General features: G+C 43.5%; 3 protein-coding genes across 3 annotated transcripts in view; 1 reads left to right on the top strand and 2 right to left on the bottom strand.

The window, feature by feature from the left end:
* LOC118387898 (molybdopterin synthase catalytic subunit) overlaps positions 1–3,533 on the bottom strand; it is a 4,372-nt gene extending 839 nt beyond the window's left edge. The window contains exons 1-3 of the mRNA XM_035776718.2: positions 3,392–3,533; positions 736–889; positions 443–566 (exon numbers count right to left, since the gene is read on the bottom strand). Coding sequence (XP_035632611.1) covers positions 443–566; positions 736–889; positions 3,392–3,512 — 399 coding nt within the window. The 5' untranslated portion in view covers positions 3,513–3,533. The remainder of the gene's footprint in view (positions 1–442; positions 567–735; positions 890–3,391) is intronic.
* A 191-nt stretch (positions 3,534–3,724) lies between these two features.
* LOC118387900 (molybdopterin synthase sulfur carrier subunit) lies at positions 3,725–4,511 on the bottom strand. The gene is made up of 3 exons (XM_052525948.1): positions 4,358–4,511; positions 3,960–4,081; positions 3,725–3,867 (listed from the first exon to the last, which is right to left on the bottom strand). The coding sequence occupies exons 1-3, from the start codon at positions 4,367–4,369 to the stop codon at positions 3,741–3,743; spliced, it is 261 nt and encodes an 86-aa protein (XP_052381908.1). The 5' UTR covers positions 4,370–4,511; the 3' UTR covers positions 3,725–3,740.
* A 2,189-nt stretch (positions 4,512–6,700) lies between these two features.
* fstb (follistatin b) lies at positions 6,701–14,203 on the top strand. Its single transcript, XM_035776720.2, has 6 exons — positions 6,701–7,022; positions 7,960–8,151; positions 8,413–8,631; positions 9,440–9,664; positions 11,420–11,650; positions 12,492–14,203. Exons 1-6 carry the CDS (start codon positions 6,929–6,931, stop codon positions 12,506–12,508), a joined length of 978 nt encoding a protein of 325 aa, XP_035632613.1. The 5' UTR covers positions 6,701–6,928; the 3' UTR covers positions 12,509–14,203.
* Positions 14,204–14,751: the final 548 nt, after the last annotated feature.

Here is a 14,751-nt window from a genome sequence, read left to right on the forward strand (position 1 = left end):
TGACGGAAATTGTTCACTAGCGTTAGCGCAATGCCTGGAAGTCTTATGGTAACTGTTAGCATACTCGTAGATACCATAGGCTTCCAGTCATTGCGCTAACACGGGTTAGCAAAACTACCTCTTAACTTCCTTGATACTGGACGCAGAGACATAAAAATGGTATACATGAGTTCATCTGACTCTGGGGAAGTAGATTAGGGGTTCGTTGCCAAAATTCTGAAGTATCCCTTTAATGATTACCATATGTCTCGTGACCATTCTGTACTACATTGTACCCATACATACATTTAGCAAACACTTGTAAAAGAAGTTGAATCGATACCTGTGCAGTAACAATAACGACTACAAAAACGACATCGTGTTCATGTGTGTATTTCAGCAATAACAATAGGAAACCGTCTGCGCTTCTCCGTCTCTAGCCACATGATCAGGTCTTGCTCACCTTCTTCCATATGGGCACGGTGGCTTTCAGGGTATCTATACAGTACTGCACTGCCTCCAGAGAGTCCCCCCGGTGAGGAGACGAGATGCCGATGATCACACTGGCCTCAGTCACAGGCACCACCCTGGAAAATAAAACAATACATGTTTTATAGCATAGTTATCCTATAGTTAGTGTCGCAGTTCCCCCACCCATAGTCCGACATACAGTAGTAACTAGTAGTAACTAAGTGTTAGGCAGGCAGGGTGGGTAGTTTACCAGGAATGAGACAGTAAGAGATTTGTGAATCTCACCCCAGTCGATGATGAACACAGATGTGCCTGACAGTCGGCCATCTTGCCCTGATGTCAGTGTATATCTTCCTGAGTTCTGATTCGGCCATGGGGATGTAGGCTTCATACTCCAGCTGTATCACTTTCATCCCTTCGAAACTGTCCCTCGTCGTCCCTGAAATAATGAATCACAATCATCACTGGCATTATGGCCTCAGCTTGGACTGAACATACTATGTGCCACAACTCTGTGTTAGCCTGCTGAACTAAAAGCTAGGCATTCATCGAACCACCTCCATTTAACATGTCAAATTCAAATCAAATTGTATTGGTCTCACATACACATGGTTAGCAGATGTTAATGCGAGTGTAGCGAAATGCTTGTGCTTCGAGTTCCGACCGCACAGTAATATCTAACAACTAATCTAACAATTTCACAACAACTACCTTATGCACACAAGTGTAAAGGAATGAATAAGAATACGTACATATAAATATATGGATGAGCGATGGCCGATGCCATCGCAAGATGCAGTAAATGGTATAGAGTAGAGTATATACATATGAGATGAGTAATGTAGGGTATGCAAGCATTATATAAAGTGGCATAGTTTAAAGTGACCAGTGATACATTTATTATATCCAATTTTTAATGATTAAAGTGGCCAGAGATTTGAGTCAGTATGTTGGCAGCAGCCTCTAATGTTAGTGATGGCTGTTTAACAGTCTGATGACCTTGAGATAGAAGCTGTTTTTCAGTCTCTCGGTCCCAGCTTTGATGCACCTGTACTGACCTCGCCTTCTAGATGATAGCGTGGTGAACAGGCAGTGGCTCGGTTGGTTGTTGTCCTTGATGATATTTTTGGCCTTCCTGTGACATGGGTTCTGTAGGTGTTCTGGAGGGCAGGTAGTTTGCCCCCGGTGATGCGTTGTGCAGACCTCACTACCCTCTGGAGAGCCTTAAGGTTGTGGGTGGTGATACAGCCCGACAGGATGCTCTCGATTGTGTATCTAAGTGTTTTTGGTGACAAGACAAATTTCTTCAGCCTCCTGAGGTTGAAGAGGCGCTGTTGCGCCTTCTTCACCACGCTGTCTGTGTGGGTGGACCATTTCAGTTTGTCTGTGATGTGTACGCCAAGGAACTTAAAACTTTCCACCTTCTCCACTACTGTCCCGTCAATGTGGATAGGGGGGTGCTGCCTCAGCTGTTTCCTGAAGTCCAAGATCATCTCCTTTGTTTTGTTGATGTTGAGTGTGAGGTTGTTTTCCTGACACCACACTCCGAGTGCCCTCACCTCCTCCCTGTAGGCCGTCTCATCGTTGTTGGTAATCAAGCCTACCACTGTAGTGTCGTCTGCAAACTTGATGATTGAGTTGGAGGCGTGCATGGCCACGCAGTCGTGGGTGAACAGGGAGTACAGGAGAGGGCTGAGAACGCACCCTTGTGGCGCCCCAGTGTTTAGGATTAGCGGGGTGGAGATGTTGTTTCCTACCCTCACCACCTGGGGGCGGCCCATTAGAAAGTTCAGGACCGAGTTTCACAGGGCGGGGTCGAGACCCAGGGTCTCAAGCTTAATGACGAGTTTGGACGGTACTATGGTGTTAAATGTGTAGCGTCATAGCATTCTTATAACAGCATTCTTACATAGGTATTCCTCTTGTCCAGATGGGTTAGGTCAGTGTGCAGTGTGATTGCGATTGCGTCGTCTGTGGACCTATTGGGGCGGTAAGCAAATTGGAGTGGGTCTAGGGTGTCAGGTAGGGTTGAGGTGATATGATCCTTGACTAGTCTCTCAAAGCACTTCATGATGACGGAAGTGAGTGCTACGGGGCGGTAGTCATTTAGCTCAGTTACCTTAGCTTTCTTGGGAACAGGAACAATGGTGGCCCTCTTGAAGCATGTGGGAACAGCAGACTGGGATCGGGATTGGTTGAATATGTCCGTAAACACACCAGCCAGCTGGTCTGCGCATGCTCTGAGGCCGTCTGGGCCGGCAGCCTTGCGAGGGGTAACACGTTTAAATGTTTTACTCGGGTCGGCTGCAGTGAAGGAGATCCCGCAGGTTTTGGTAGTGGGCCGTGTCAGTGGCACTGTATTGTCCTCAAAGCAAGCAAAGAATTAGTTTAGTTTGTCTGGGAGCAAGACGTCGGTGTCTGCGATGGGGCTGGTTTTCTTTTTGTAGTCCATGATTGTCTGTAGACCCTGCCACATACGTCTCGTGTCTGAGCAGCTGAATTGCGACTCCACTTTGTCTCTATACTGACGCTTAGCTTGTTTGATTGCCTTGCGGAGGGAATAGCTGCACTGTTTGTATTCGGTCATGTTTCTGGTCGCCTTGCCCTGATTAAAAGCAGTGGATCGCGCTTTCAGTTTTGCGCGAATGCCTCCATCAATCCACGGTTTCCGGTTGGGGAAGGTTTTAAATAGTCACCGTGGGTACAACATCACCAATGCACTTGCTAATAAACTCCCGCACCGAATCAGCGTATTCATCAATGTTGTTGTCTGAGGCTATCTGGATCGCACAGGTTACTCACTCAATCCTGCTTAATCATCCTTATTTTAAACAGAAATATCCATGACACCTTACATTCGTCAGTAAAACAGTGAGTGTTCTGATAAAACAGTAGACATTAAAACAGTAGTTGAGCTGAGCTGTGTGTAGTCCCTACCCACCTATGAAGATGGAGATGGCTCCACAGGAAGGGCAGGAGACAGAGTCTGACACTGTGTCCACAGAGAGTTTGTCATGTGTCAGTTTAACGAGATCCCTGGGATCCCCTTCCGCCTCAGCCATCTGGGTTAGGAATGAGGGGATGAGGACTCTAAAAGAAGCAGACATTTGACATTGAATTGAAATTGGTGGAGATTGTGAAAAAGTAGTCTAATTTACCGCAAGGGACAAAAATCTGAACCTAAAGGCAAAGTAATTCAAAAGGACAATACTGCATATGCAATATGAATTTGTCTTCCATGATTAAGAGAGTAAATGTTAATTCATTTTTTTACCTAAATTATGTTTGATTTATCCTCCACTTAACGGCGGAATAACAGCAACCTCATCCCCATCCCTAAGGCTCACACGCACGTCCCCAAGGGCCAGGTACTCCTGTCGCACAGCCAAAACAACTGAATCGCGCACAGCAGATAGTCTTGGGAATAAAGAAAATGCATTACATTAATAAAGTAACGAGTTAAATTACTAAGATATCTTCTAATTGAACTTGTAGGGTCTCGTATTTACCTGGGGTGTCTGCTGACAAGGTCTTGCCACAGCTCGACGGTCGTCAGTTCTGAGGCGACCCTGATCGTCTCCGATTTGAGTCCCGTCAGCTCGGCACTTTTGGCGAAATAGAACACTGACACCTATTGAACACGTAAAAACACACACATTGCTGTAGGCCTAACTTTGACAGATATGAAGACACTGACAGTTCAGAATAATATTGAAATAATTCTGCATCCCACTTGTTTTATTTTTGGCAAATACAAACCGCCAACTGCGCTTACCTCGATACACACATTGCTGTAGGCCTAACTTTGACAGATATGAAGACACTGACAGTTCAGAATAATATTGAAATAATTCTGCATCCCACTTGTTTTATTTTTTGGCAAATACAAACCGCCAACTGCGCTTACCTCGATAGTCATGGATTAAGTTGTATCCGCAACATTGATAAATTAATGTAGACTATGTTACTACTGCAGGACTCCAGACCCGTAGACGACCAAGGGAGAATCTCAATTGCAACCTCCGGGCGTCCTCTGTCCTCGCATCCTTCTCAAAACCCATTGGATGAGATAGCCATAGATCCCGCCCATCTGAGCTTCTCCTCCAATGGGTTCTGAGAAGGAGGCAGAAGCGAGACCGCGAGGTAAAAATCAATTGAGATTTTTCCATTCATATCTACGTTCACACTCACTCCTCCTTGCAGTCAGCTGACTAGAAGGCAGGAAATAGGTGGAGCGTACATTCACTCCAAAACTAACAGACAGGCCACCAGATGTCCCCATAACACATTACAAATGTAGGCTAGACCCAAAGAAAAAAATCTAAAACGACCCCCCCCCCCCCCCTATCATTCACAGCTGTTATGCCATACTCTCTACTTCTACGTCTCTCTGGTATTGCTTTTTTTGAGGCTGAACCTATGTAAACTAGTACTAATATGTATCGGTTGCAAAAGGTTGTAAATGTCAAATGAACCATTTAAAGGGGCAGTCTACAGTTGCCATATCCATTTTTGGACTTAGAAATTAATGACATGTACCAATTGATCCTTGAAGAATATAAACGTACAAATGCCCCGTGAGCTTAGTTCAACTGTCGTACCCCATCAGAACCCACAATGTAAGCTTGTTTACTCAACTGTTTGTAAACAAAGTAAATGTAAACAAGCACTGTATAGCCTCAAGTTATGATTATAATATAATGTTGATATCGATGTTTGATATCATGGATGGGAAAAGTCCTTGCATCCATAGCAGCTGTCTCTTCATTTGAGTGTGGTTACATTTCTCCAGCCCCATAGAAATATAAAGAGATTCTCCAGCTTTAACCTTGAATGCAACGTGAGATGCTACCTGTTGACCCGTTGAGACATATGGGAAAGATCCATATTCACAAGCAAACCTAAGGCTGTTCTGCGGGCAACTAAACTTTGGTTAATTAACGAATTACGTTTATCTTTAAAAGTCTCTTTGGAGACGGGATTGGACAGCCTATATTTATATATTTGACCCCAGCGAATGAGGGCCACACAACTGTCCAATCTATTATTGGAATGGTGGTATTCTAACAGCTATTATTATCATCTGTTAGTCGCTATCTATTCACACTGCAATGGAGCACTTAAAAAGATTAACGCATCAAAACTGGAGCTGAGGCCACAGCCTATGCTTGGGGGTACTAGCCCACTGGAAAATAATTCTGCCCAATCCAGTAACTCTATTGCATTTGTATTTCTCGCTTGACAAGACATCACTCTTGAAATATATTTTTTTGTTGCATCAAATGAATTTCAATGGCAATTTAAAACTGAGCTGGTAGTATGACATTTTACTCAACACGTTTTTTTTTTTAGCAAACAACAGCAAGTGAGCTGTGAAACATACACATCGTATGGTGTTCAAGTATCTGTACAGTTCATGACACAGGTAGCCTACAATTGATGAAATCTGAAATCTGTGTTTGAGCTACAGACTTCCGGGTTGTACCATTGGATAGGTATATTTCTTCTACATCGTTGTCTGTCTGCTTACTTGGCTGGACAACAGGATACTATGTGGGAGTTATTAATTAGAATTCTGTGTGATTTAACAGGGGCTGAGCAAGAGCGGTGTTTGAGAGAGTCCTGAAGGCGCCGTTGGCTTGGTCTTTTTTACAAAAATGTATGTAGAGTCCGAATGGTTTGAGCTGCAAAACCATTCAAATCTATTCATGAAAAGATGATACTCTCACTACCACATGTTTCGCTCTATGACGCTACACAAGAGTGATTAGAAAATAAGGGGTTCTTCTACATAGAAGATCACAGAAAATCTCGGGACATATAATGTCTATAATACTGTAATAAGCTCACATAGTTGATGTCACAAACTCAAACTCCACACAGTATACACCTAGCATTGATATTCATTCATACATTTTTATCAGGTATTTGCTTTGGCAGACCTTATTTCTGTATTGACATTTGAGCAACTACTTATATCAAATTGTTTTGTGTTCTACTTGTAGCCATGGTTGTCGTGAAAAGAAAAAGGGAAAACACTTAATTGCGAGGCTAAATCTAAGGGCTGGACATGCAGATAAATGAAAGTCAGGTAAATGAAAAGTCGATCTTTTCTGGGTTTTCGGGACTGATATTAATGCCCTCTCTGGTCAACATTGTGGTCTTGCCACGCACCTCCACCATCAGTACTCCTGCCCCCAAAGCAGTCTTTAATACACGCTCAATGTTGAGTTGCTCTTCAGTAGACTACTTGATGAAGGGGACGCTATAATATAATATATCTCTTTCTCCACCCCCCACCAATTTGAAGACCGCCCACTTCAGATATATTGCTTGAGGAGACCCCTTTAAAGATTTAAAAAGAGAGACGGAGTCGGACAGTTTGACAGTCACTCACTGAGGGTTGGCATTGCGTGCGCACAGACACAACTTCTTCGCTGCGCGTCTAGTCGCTCACGCCAGTCCGCCTTCTGTCCTCATGTTTAGGATGCTACAAACACCGCAGCTCCGCCAAGGCGTCATTGCGCTTTTCATGTGGTTCACTCACTTTATGGAGGACCACAAAGTCCAGGGTGAGTATGCTATGATTAATTATGTGATATGGCATAACTTTTTAAGGTCTAGTTGTAGGCGACATTTGTCATTGGTGCATCAGCCCATGGGAACCTTCATTCAACCTGGTGACATATAGTAGTGTCTTATCTCATACAACATGGAAAGGCAACTGCATGGGTGTGTAATTTTGAGTTAAATCTTTGCTTCTGACTTTCTGGACTGAATTCAGTTGTAGTTATGTACTTTCATGTTTTTTGCACTTCCAAATTACCACATTTTCTAAGAAAACGCGGTACCAAGCTCAGTAAATGCATCTTTCAAATACGTGATAACATATGGGTGATTTTGTATTAAACGATCGGTGATTGTGTCTGAAACAAAAGATGTTGGCTCTAATGAAGTTCATGGCAAAATGCTATCCGTCATAAAATTACGCGTGGGTAGTCTGAAGAAGGAATCTATTGCACATGGAGATTGGTCAACATAACTCCCTATACCTTTACAAGTGGGTCAATGTCCTGCGAGCTGAGCTGAGACAGATGGACTGGTGAGTCCCAAGGAGGAGTTACGCGCGGCTCCTCTCGTGCGTCCTTTGGTGAAATCCCGCTGCGTTGGGATTTATTGGTCTTTACGCAATCAGACACATTTGGCAGAGCCTGTATTGTAGAACTTTGCTCTAAACACACACACACACGCACACACACACACACACACACACACACACACACACACACACACACACACACACACACACACACACACACACACACACACACACACACACACACACACACACACACACACACACACACTTTTTTGCTTAGAGCAAAGTTCTAGGGTGCTATAGGGGGAAATGTGGTGTTGTTTACGCTGTAGCCTGCTCAAATAAGGCTCTACTTTACAGTTATACCTGTGATATGAGACGTTAATTGGACATGGGCTGTCTCTCTCCAGCCGGTAACTGCTGGTTGCAGCAGGGTAAGAACGGCCGGTGCCAGGTGCTCTACATGTCCGGGATGACCCGGGAGGACTGCTGCCGGAGTGGCCGCCTGGGCACGGCCTGGACCGAGGAAGACGTGCCCAACAGCACGCTGTTCCGGTGGATGATCTTCAATGGAGGCGCGCCTAATTGCATACCTTGTAAAGGTGAGTGAAAGTGTGTGGTAATGATGAATGTCCTCATTGCAAGCAGTGCAACACTATCCTGGAAACCTGGTGGAACTTCTTGCAAAAAACCTCCAACATGTTATAAAGTGTGTGGCATGTAATGCTAATTAATAACTCCCACATAGTATCCTGCGATAATGGGTTTTGATAAAGGCATTTGTCCTTATATCAGACGGACCCATTATGTATGATGACCGGTTCCTCCATCCGTCCATCCATCCATCCATCCATCCATTTCAGAAACATGCGACAGCGTCGACTGTGGTCCTGGGAAGAGATGCAAGATGAACAAGAGGAACAAGCCTAGGTGTGTGTGTGCTCCGGACTGCTCCAACGTCACAGGGCAGGGGTCCGTCTGTGGGTCCGATGGAAAGTCCTACAGGGACGAGTGCACCATGCTCAGGGCCCGGTGCAGAAACCATCCCAACCTGGAGGTCCAGTACCACGGGCGCTGCCGCAGTAAGTCCCTCTCAGGATTAGGGTAGCAAAATTTTGGGAAACTTGTAGGATCCCTCCCTGCTTACTCCCTCTTGATTCTGGGAATTTTTGGAAACGTTTCAGCAATTTTGCAACCCAGCCAGTTCATTAATACAGGGTCAAATGAGGACATGCTCTCACTTTCAGTGAGGAACATTCAGCCAGATTTAGCTTTTCCATTTCCAGTCCTTCACTTATATGTATTATTTTGGAAACAATTGACTTGTGAGACTATACCAGGTTTAGGTTAAAAGACTGTTTTCCCATGTATGGCACAAGGGGCATACTGTACTTACTGTTTATGACCTGGAGGCAGTAGACTAGGCATTACTAGGCTCCCTGCCTAAAGTGGACCAGGATTCACTCACTGGTAGACGGTGCACACACTTCAGCGTGTGTGAGGCTGAGTATCAACTATTGTAGACCGGTGTACCAACCTGATTCTCAGCACATGTTCCGGTGCATGGGCATAGAAACAGCTGGTTTAGACAACTTTAGAGTATTGCAGGTCCAAAAAAAAGACTAGAAGTGTGAGGCGAAGTCTGCCATCTGACTTCACACATAGGCTAAGTCAAACTTGGGCAGTAAGGGAAGCTTATATATTACTGCTCCATAGCAGCAAAGGGAAAAACAAACATCACATGTGAGTGAATACTCACCTGGCGTGATCTGAGATTGGTGAAGTGAAATGATCTAATTGTGTGTAATTGAATGGTTCACGTGTCATGAACAGTGTCACATTAGTCAGTCATGCCTCTAAATGTCTCTGTGTGCGTGTTTCCATCCACAGAGACATGTCATGGAGTCCGCTGTCCCGGTAGCGCGTCGTGTGTCGTGGACCAAACGAATAACGCCTACTGTGTGACATGTAATCACCAGTGTCCAGAGGTGACGTCACCAGACCAGTACCTGTGTGGGAACGATGGTGTTGTTTACGCCAGCTCCTGCCACCTGAGGAGAGCCACGTGCATCTTGGGAAGGTCCATTGGTGTGGCCTACGAAGGGAAATGCATTGGTAACTACTAGAGCGTCAATATGTGGAGTTGTACGTGAAGTTGATACATCAGTTGTCGAATGGAGTTTGGACACACCTGCTCATTCTAGGGTTTTTCTTTATTTTGAAAATGTTCTACATTGTAATAGTAATAGTAATAGTGAGAACATCAAAACTATGAAATAGCACATATGGAATCATGTAGTAACCAAGAAAGTATTAAACAAATCAAAATATATTTTATATTTGAGATTCTTCAAAGTAGCCACCTTTGCCTTGATGACAGCTTTGCACACTCTTGGCATTCTCTCAACCAGCTTCATGAGGTAGTCACCTGGAATGCATTTCAATTACAGGTATACCCTGTTAAAAGTTAATTAGTGGAATTTCTTTCCTTCTTGATGCGTTTGAGCCAATCAGCTGATAGTCAATCATTACTTTAAGACAAGATGGTCAGTCAATCTGGAAAATGTCAAGAACTTTGAATGTTTCTTTAAGTGCAGTCACAAAAAAACCTTCAAGCGCTATGATGAAACTGGCTCTCATGAGGACCGCCACAGGAAAGGAAGACCAGGAGTTACCTCTGCTGCAGCCCAAATAAATTCTTCACAGAGTTCAAGTAACAGTTACATTTCAACATCAACTGTTCAGAGGAGACTGTGTGAATCAGTTCTTCATGGTCGAATTGCTGTAAAGAAACCACTACCAAAGGATTCCAGTAATAAGAAGAGAGTTGCTTGAGCCAAGAAAAACGAGCAATGGACATTAGACCAGTGGAAATCTGTCCTTTGGTCTGATGAGTCCAAATTTGATATTTTTGGTTCCAACCGTCATGTCTTTGTGAGACGTAGAGTAGGTGAACGGATGATCTCTGCACGGAGGAGGAAGTGTGATGGTGTAGTTTTTTGTTGTTGCTGGTGACACTGTCTGTGATTTATTTAGAATTCAAGGCACACTTAACCAGCATGGCTACCACAGCATTCTGCAACGATGCACCATCCCATCTGGTTTGCGCTTAGTGGGACTATCATTTGTTTTTCAACAGGACAATGACCCAACACACCTTCAGGCTGTGTAAGGGCTATTTGACCAAGAAGGAGAGTGATGGAGCGCTGTATCAGATGACCTGGCCTCCACAATCACCCGACCTCAACCCAATTGAGATGGTTTGGGATGAGTTGAAGCGCAGAGTGAAGGAAATGCAGCCAACAAGTGCTCAGCATATGTGGGAAATCCTTCAAGGCTGTTGGAGAAGCCTTCCAGGTGAAGCTGGTTGAGAGAAGGCCAAGCGTGTGCAAAGCTGTCATCAAGGCAACGGGTGGCTATTTGAAGAATCTAAAATATATTTAGATTTGTTTGACACTTTCTGGTTACTACATGATTCCATATATGTTATTTCCTAGTTTTGATGTCTTCACTATTTAATCTACAATGTAGATAAAATAGTTTTAAAAAAAGAAAATACTTGAATGAGTGGGTTTGTCCAAACTTTTGACTGGTATTGTAGATTGATGAAGATTTTAGTGCTTTGATCTGCCAAGATTTCGGTCACAAAGACCTTTGTCAGATTATACTGGAGTAGTAGGTCTACTAAGCATCAGAAAATGTGTCTGTTCTGTCCGTTCTAATTCACACAGGCAGGGCACTAAAGTCTATTGGCGCCATCACCAGAATCATGCTGTCTGTTTGAGTCAGAAAATGGATCTGCACTGGCCTGGGCCTGTGAGGGAGTGTAACAATAGTGTCTGATGCTCTCTGTGTGCGTCTCCTCTCCAGGCGCCAGGTCATGCGAGGACATTGTGTGTCGGGGAGCAAAGCGTTGTCTGTGGGATGAAGCGAGTGGCCGCGGACGCTGCTCCGTGTGCGATGAAGCGTGTCCAGATAGTCGGCATGCCGAGAGTGTGTGCGCCAGTGACAACAACACCTACCCCAGCGAGTGTTCCATGAGGCAGGCCGCCTGTGCTCAGCAGCGCCTCCTGGAGGTCAAACACTCAGGATCCTGCAACTGTAAGTACACGGTTGCATTTCAAATGGCACCCTATTCTCTATATAGTGCACTACTTTCGACCAGAGCGACGCATCCATTGAGAACTTAGGAGAAAGTGGCTCCAACTCCAATACATGCATTTCGCCAGTCAGTTTACCCAAATGTTTACCCAAATGTTTACCCAAGGTCATCATTGAGGGGAAAATCCTAAGTAACATCAATGCGTTACTAAGTTAACATTTGACTTAAGCGGAAGTTAGGATAAAAATAACTCCAATCCATCCCTCATCCCATTTTCACAATGTGATGTTATGTTAAAGTTGTCTTAGTGTGCCGATTGTGGCAAAGTCACTTGCTTGTACAAGTATGATAGTGCAGTCTTTATCTCAGCCTGGGGATGAGGTTAGATACAATGTAAAGGCAAAAGCCTTATGACCGACCCCCTCATAAATGGACTGTTATTCTATTGTTCCCGTGACGATTGATTAATTCAAAACATGGATGAATGTATCCCATCCTATAAATACCACAATGCCTTGTATTTCTCCTGTAAACAGTCAACAGTAATGTTGCTGTGATTAAATGATTTCAGCATGTGGATTATGAGGACTGGGTTTTGGATGGTTTGTTTTTTGGATGGGGTTTTGACTACATCTGCCTGTGGATGTTTGTTATGAAGATAAATATTTTTAAAGGGCAAATACCACACTAACAGGGTGGTCCTTTGCAGAAATGGGATTGGTCCCAGTCCCGTCTTGTGCATCAGCCGAAAGCGGAGTTTCACAACACAGAAATGAAGTTGTATTATACTGTATTGTAAGGATGAGTATATGAGCTCTGTTCTGTTCTCTCTATTTTCAGGTTTAAACCAGGTTTAAACCACTGAGCCAACTAACCCTCATACACCACCACTGCCCTGCCCAGCCCAGCCCAGCCCAGCCAACACCCCAGCGTCTCAGCCTCCCAGGACCCAGCTTCTATGATAACCAGAATCACCTTGCTTCATGTCCCATGCGGGAGGAGAAGACCGCCAGTGAGTCAAGTCAAGGAAAAGAAGCTAAATGTTGCAGTGAGATTCTCTGCCGTTGTCATGTTCACTGATGCAGCAGCAAGTGAACTGTTTTGTTCTTCCATTTAGTCATCATCAGACACGGAACTTTGAGGAAGAGGAGGAGGAAGAAGAGGACGAAAAAGAGCAGGAATACTAGGAATTCCCTCCATCAATACGTCCTCCAACACAGACCGGATGATAAACATTCATAATAGCTGAACAGTGTTTCCGTTCAGCCACAGAATACTGTTCATACTGTACATAAAGTGTATAATTATTTATTGTGCTGAGCCCAGTTTCCCCAGATGCATCTTAAGGCTAAGATCCTATGGTTCTTAACCACAAACTTAGCCTTCAGATGCTTTTGGGAAACCGGACCTATAGGAAGAGAAGAGGAACTAAGCAATCGTATATATTTCGAAACGTCTGTGCGTTGGTTTACTTGTATGTATTTATATATTTTGTTTATTATTATTTATACATTTACAGTGTCAGTCTGTCTTACTGTGTATACCCTTTTGTCTCTCGCATTTTATCCAAAGAGAAAGTGTATTATTTATTTGAGGTGCAATGCTACCCACATTGATGTTCTTCTCATGTAAACTCCTGTAACGCAATTCTCTTATCTGAGCTGTACACATCCGCTTGTCGTCGGGCAAAGATTTGGATTTTCCCCCATCTTACCGTGTCCCTCCATTGTGAAATGTTGGCTAGCGAGTTGTGTGTGTTCCAGTTTATTTTATTGAGAACCTTTTTGCTCACCGATGTATATACACCCTTGTGAGAGGAAGGCCCTGGTTTTGTTTACAACTCAAAGCTGACAAAAATGGCTTTGTCTAGTTTTTGTTGAACAAAAGTTCCCCGTCCTAGTCCTAGTCCAGTGCATACCAATACTTTTAGTCAAATAGTCTCTTTCCCGTCAGAAATGTTATAGCTTTTGTGCATTATGGGGAAGAGGATGGAGAATACTGTGACTGAAACAATGTATGTATTATGTTTTATACAACATCGGAGTAGGATTTTTTTTTTTTTAAATTTTTTTTAGTTGACAATATTTTTGTTTTTCATATTTCATAACGTGCCATTTGATACTCTTGTACACTTTGATTTGCCAATGTTTTTCAGTGCGGTCAATCATTGAATGACATCACTCCCTCTGAGCCAAGTAAAATGCAATTTACCACACAATGTTCATCACATATAATATATCACACTTAAGCATGTTGTTTTTCCTCACACTTTTGGGGGATATTCATATGACTTAACTGCTGCGGTAAATTTACTACCTGTTTGTCCAAAACAGAAATCTGTTTTCAGAAGATAGCAGCTGCTAAATTTACAGTGGGGATAAACATCGATGAATAAACCCTGGTCTATTTTGTTATATTATGTTGAATAGAGATTCAGTCATAAATATATAGTTTTGTATTTTTTATGTGAATGTTAAATGTACATAATAGCTATTATGATGATATTTGTACAGGGCAAGAGAGTAAAGAATAAAATCATTTTTTCCCTCAAACTTTTTGTGCTTTGTCTACCATTTACACACGACACAAAGCAAATACCTACCTTTCCTCTCCTGTCTACTCAATCCAGTCCAGTGTTTTACATCATCATCAGATTTGCATTAATACAATCACAGCCAGTCAGTCATTTTCTCTCCTCAACTACCTGACTGTTATCTGTTACTTGTGCTGAAGGACCACATAGATAGATACTGTATTTATCTCCATGTGCAGGACAGAACTGTGTCACTCAGTCACAGCCATATTTAAACTGGTAGATTAAACTTGTGGCTGATCGACTGAAGCTTGTTTGGCATCGTTTCCCCAGCCGCGTGAAAAGCTGACTTAGCTTCTGTGCTAAGTGGTCTAGTCTAGTCTAGTGAGTGAGTGAGTGAGTGAGTGAGTGAGTGAGTGAGTGAGTGAGTGAGTGAGTGAGTGAGAGAGATCGGGGGCATCAGGGTCCAGCAGACATGAACCAGCCCAGCAGCTCTCTTCCTCACCATCCCTCTCCCTGCTCTGCCTTGGATCTGAACCCGAGACTCTCATCTAATCACATTTCAGC

This window comes from Oncorhynchus keta, chromosome 9 (assembly GCF_023373465.1).
Source record: "Oncorhynchus keta strain PuntledgeMale-10-30-2019 chromosome 9, Oket_V2, whole genome shotgun sequence".
NCBI classification, from domain to species: Eukaryota; Metazoa; Chordata; class Actinopteri; order Salmoniformes; family Salmonidae; genus Oncorhynchus; species Oncorhynchus keta.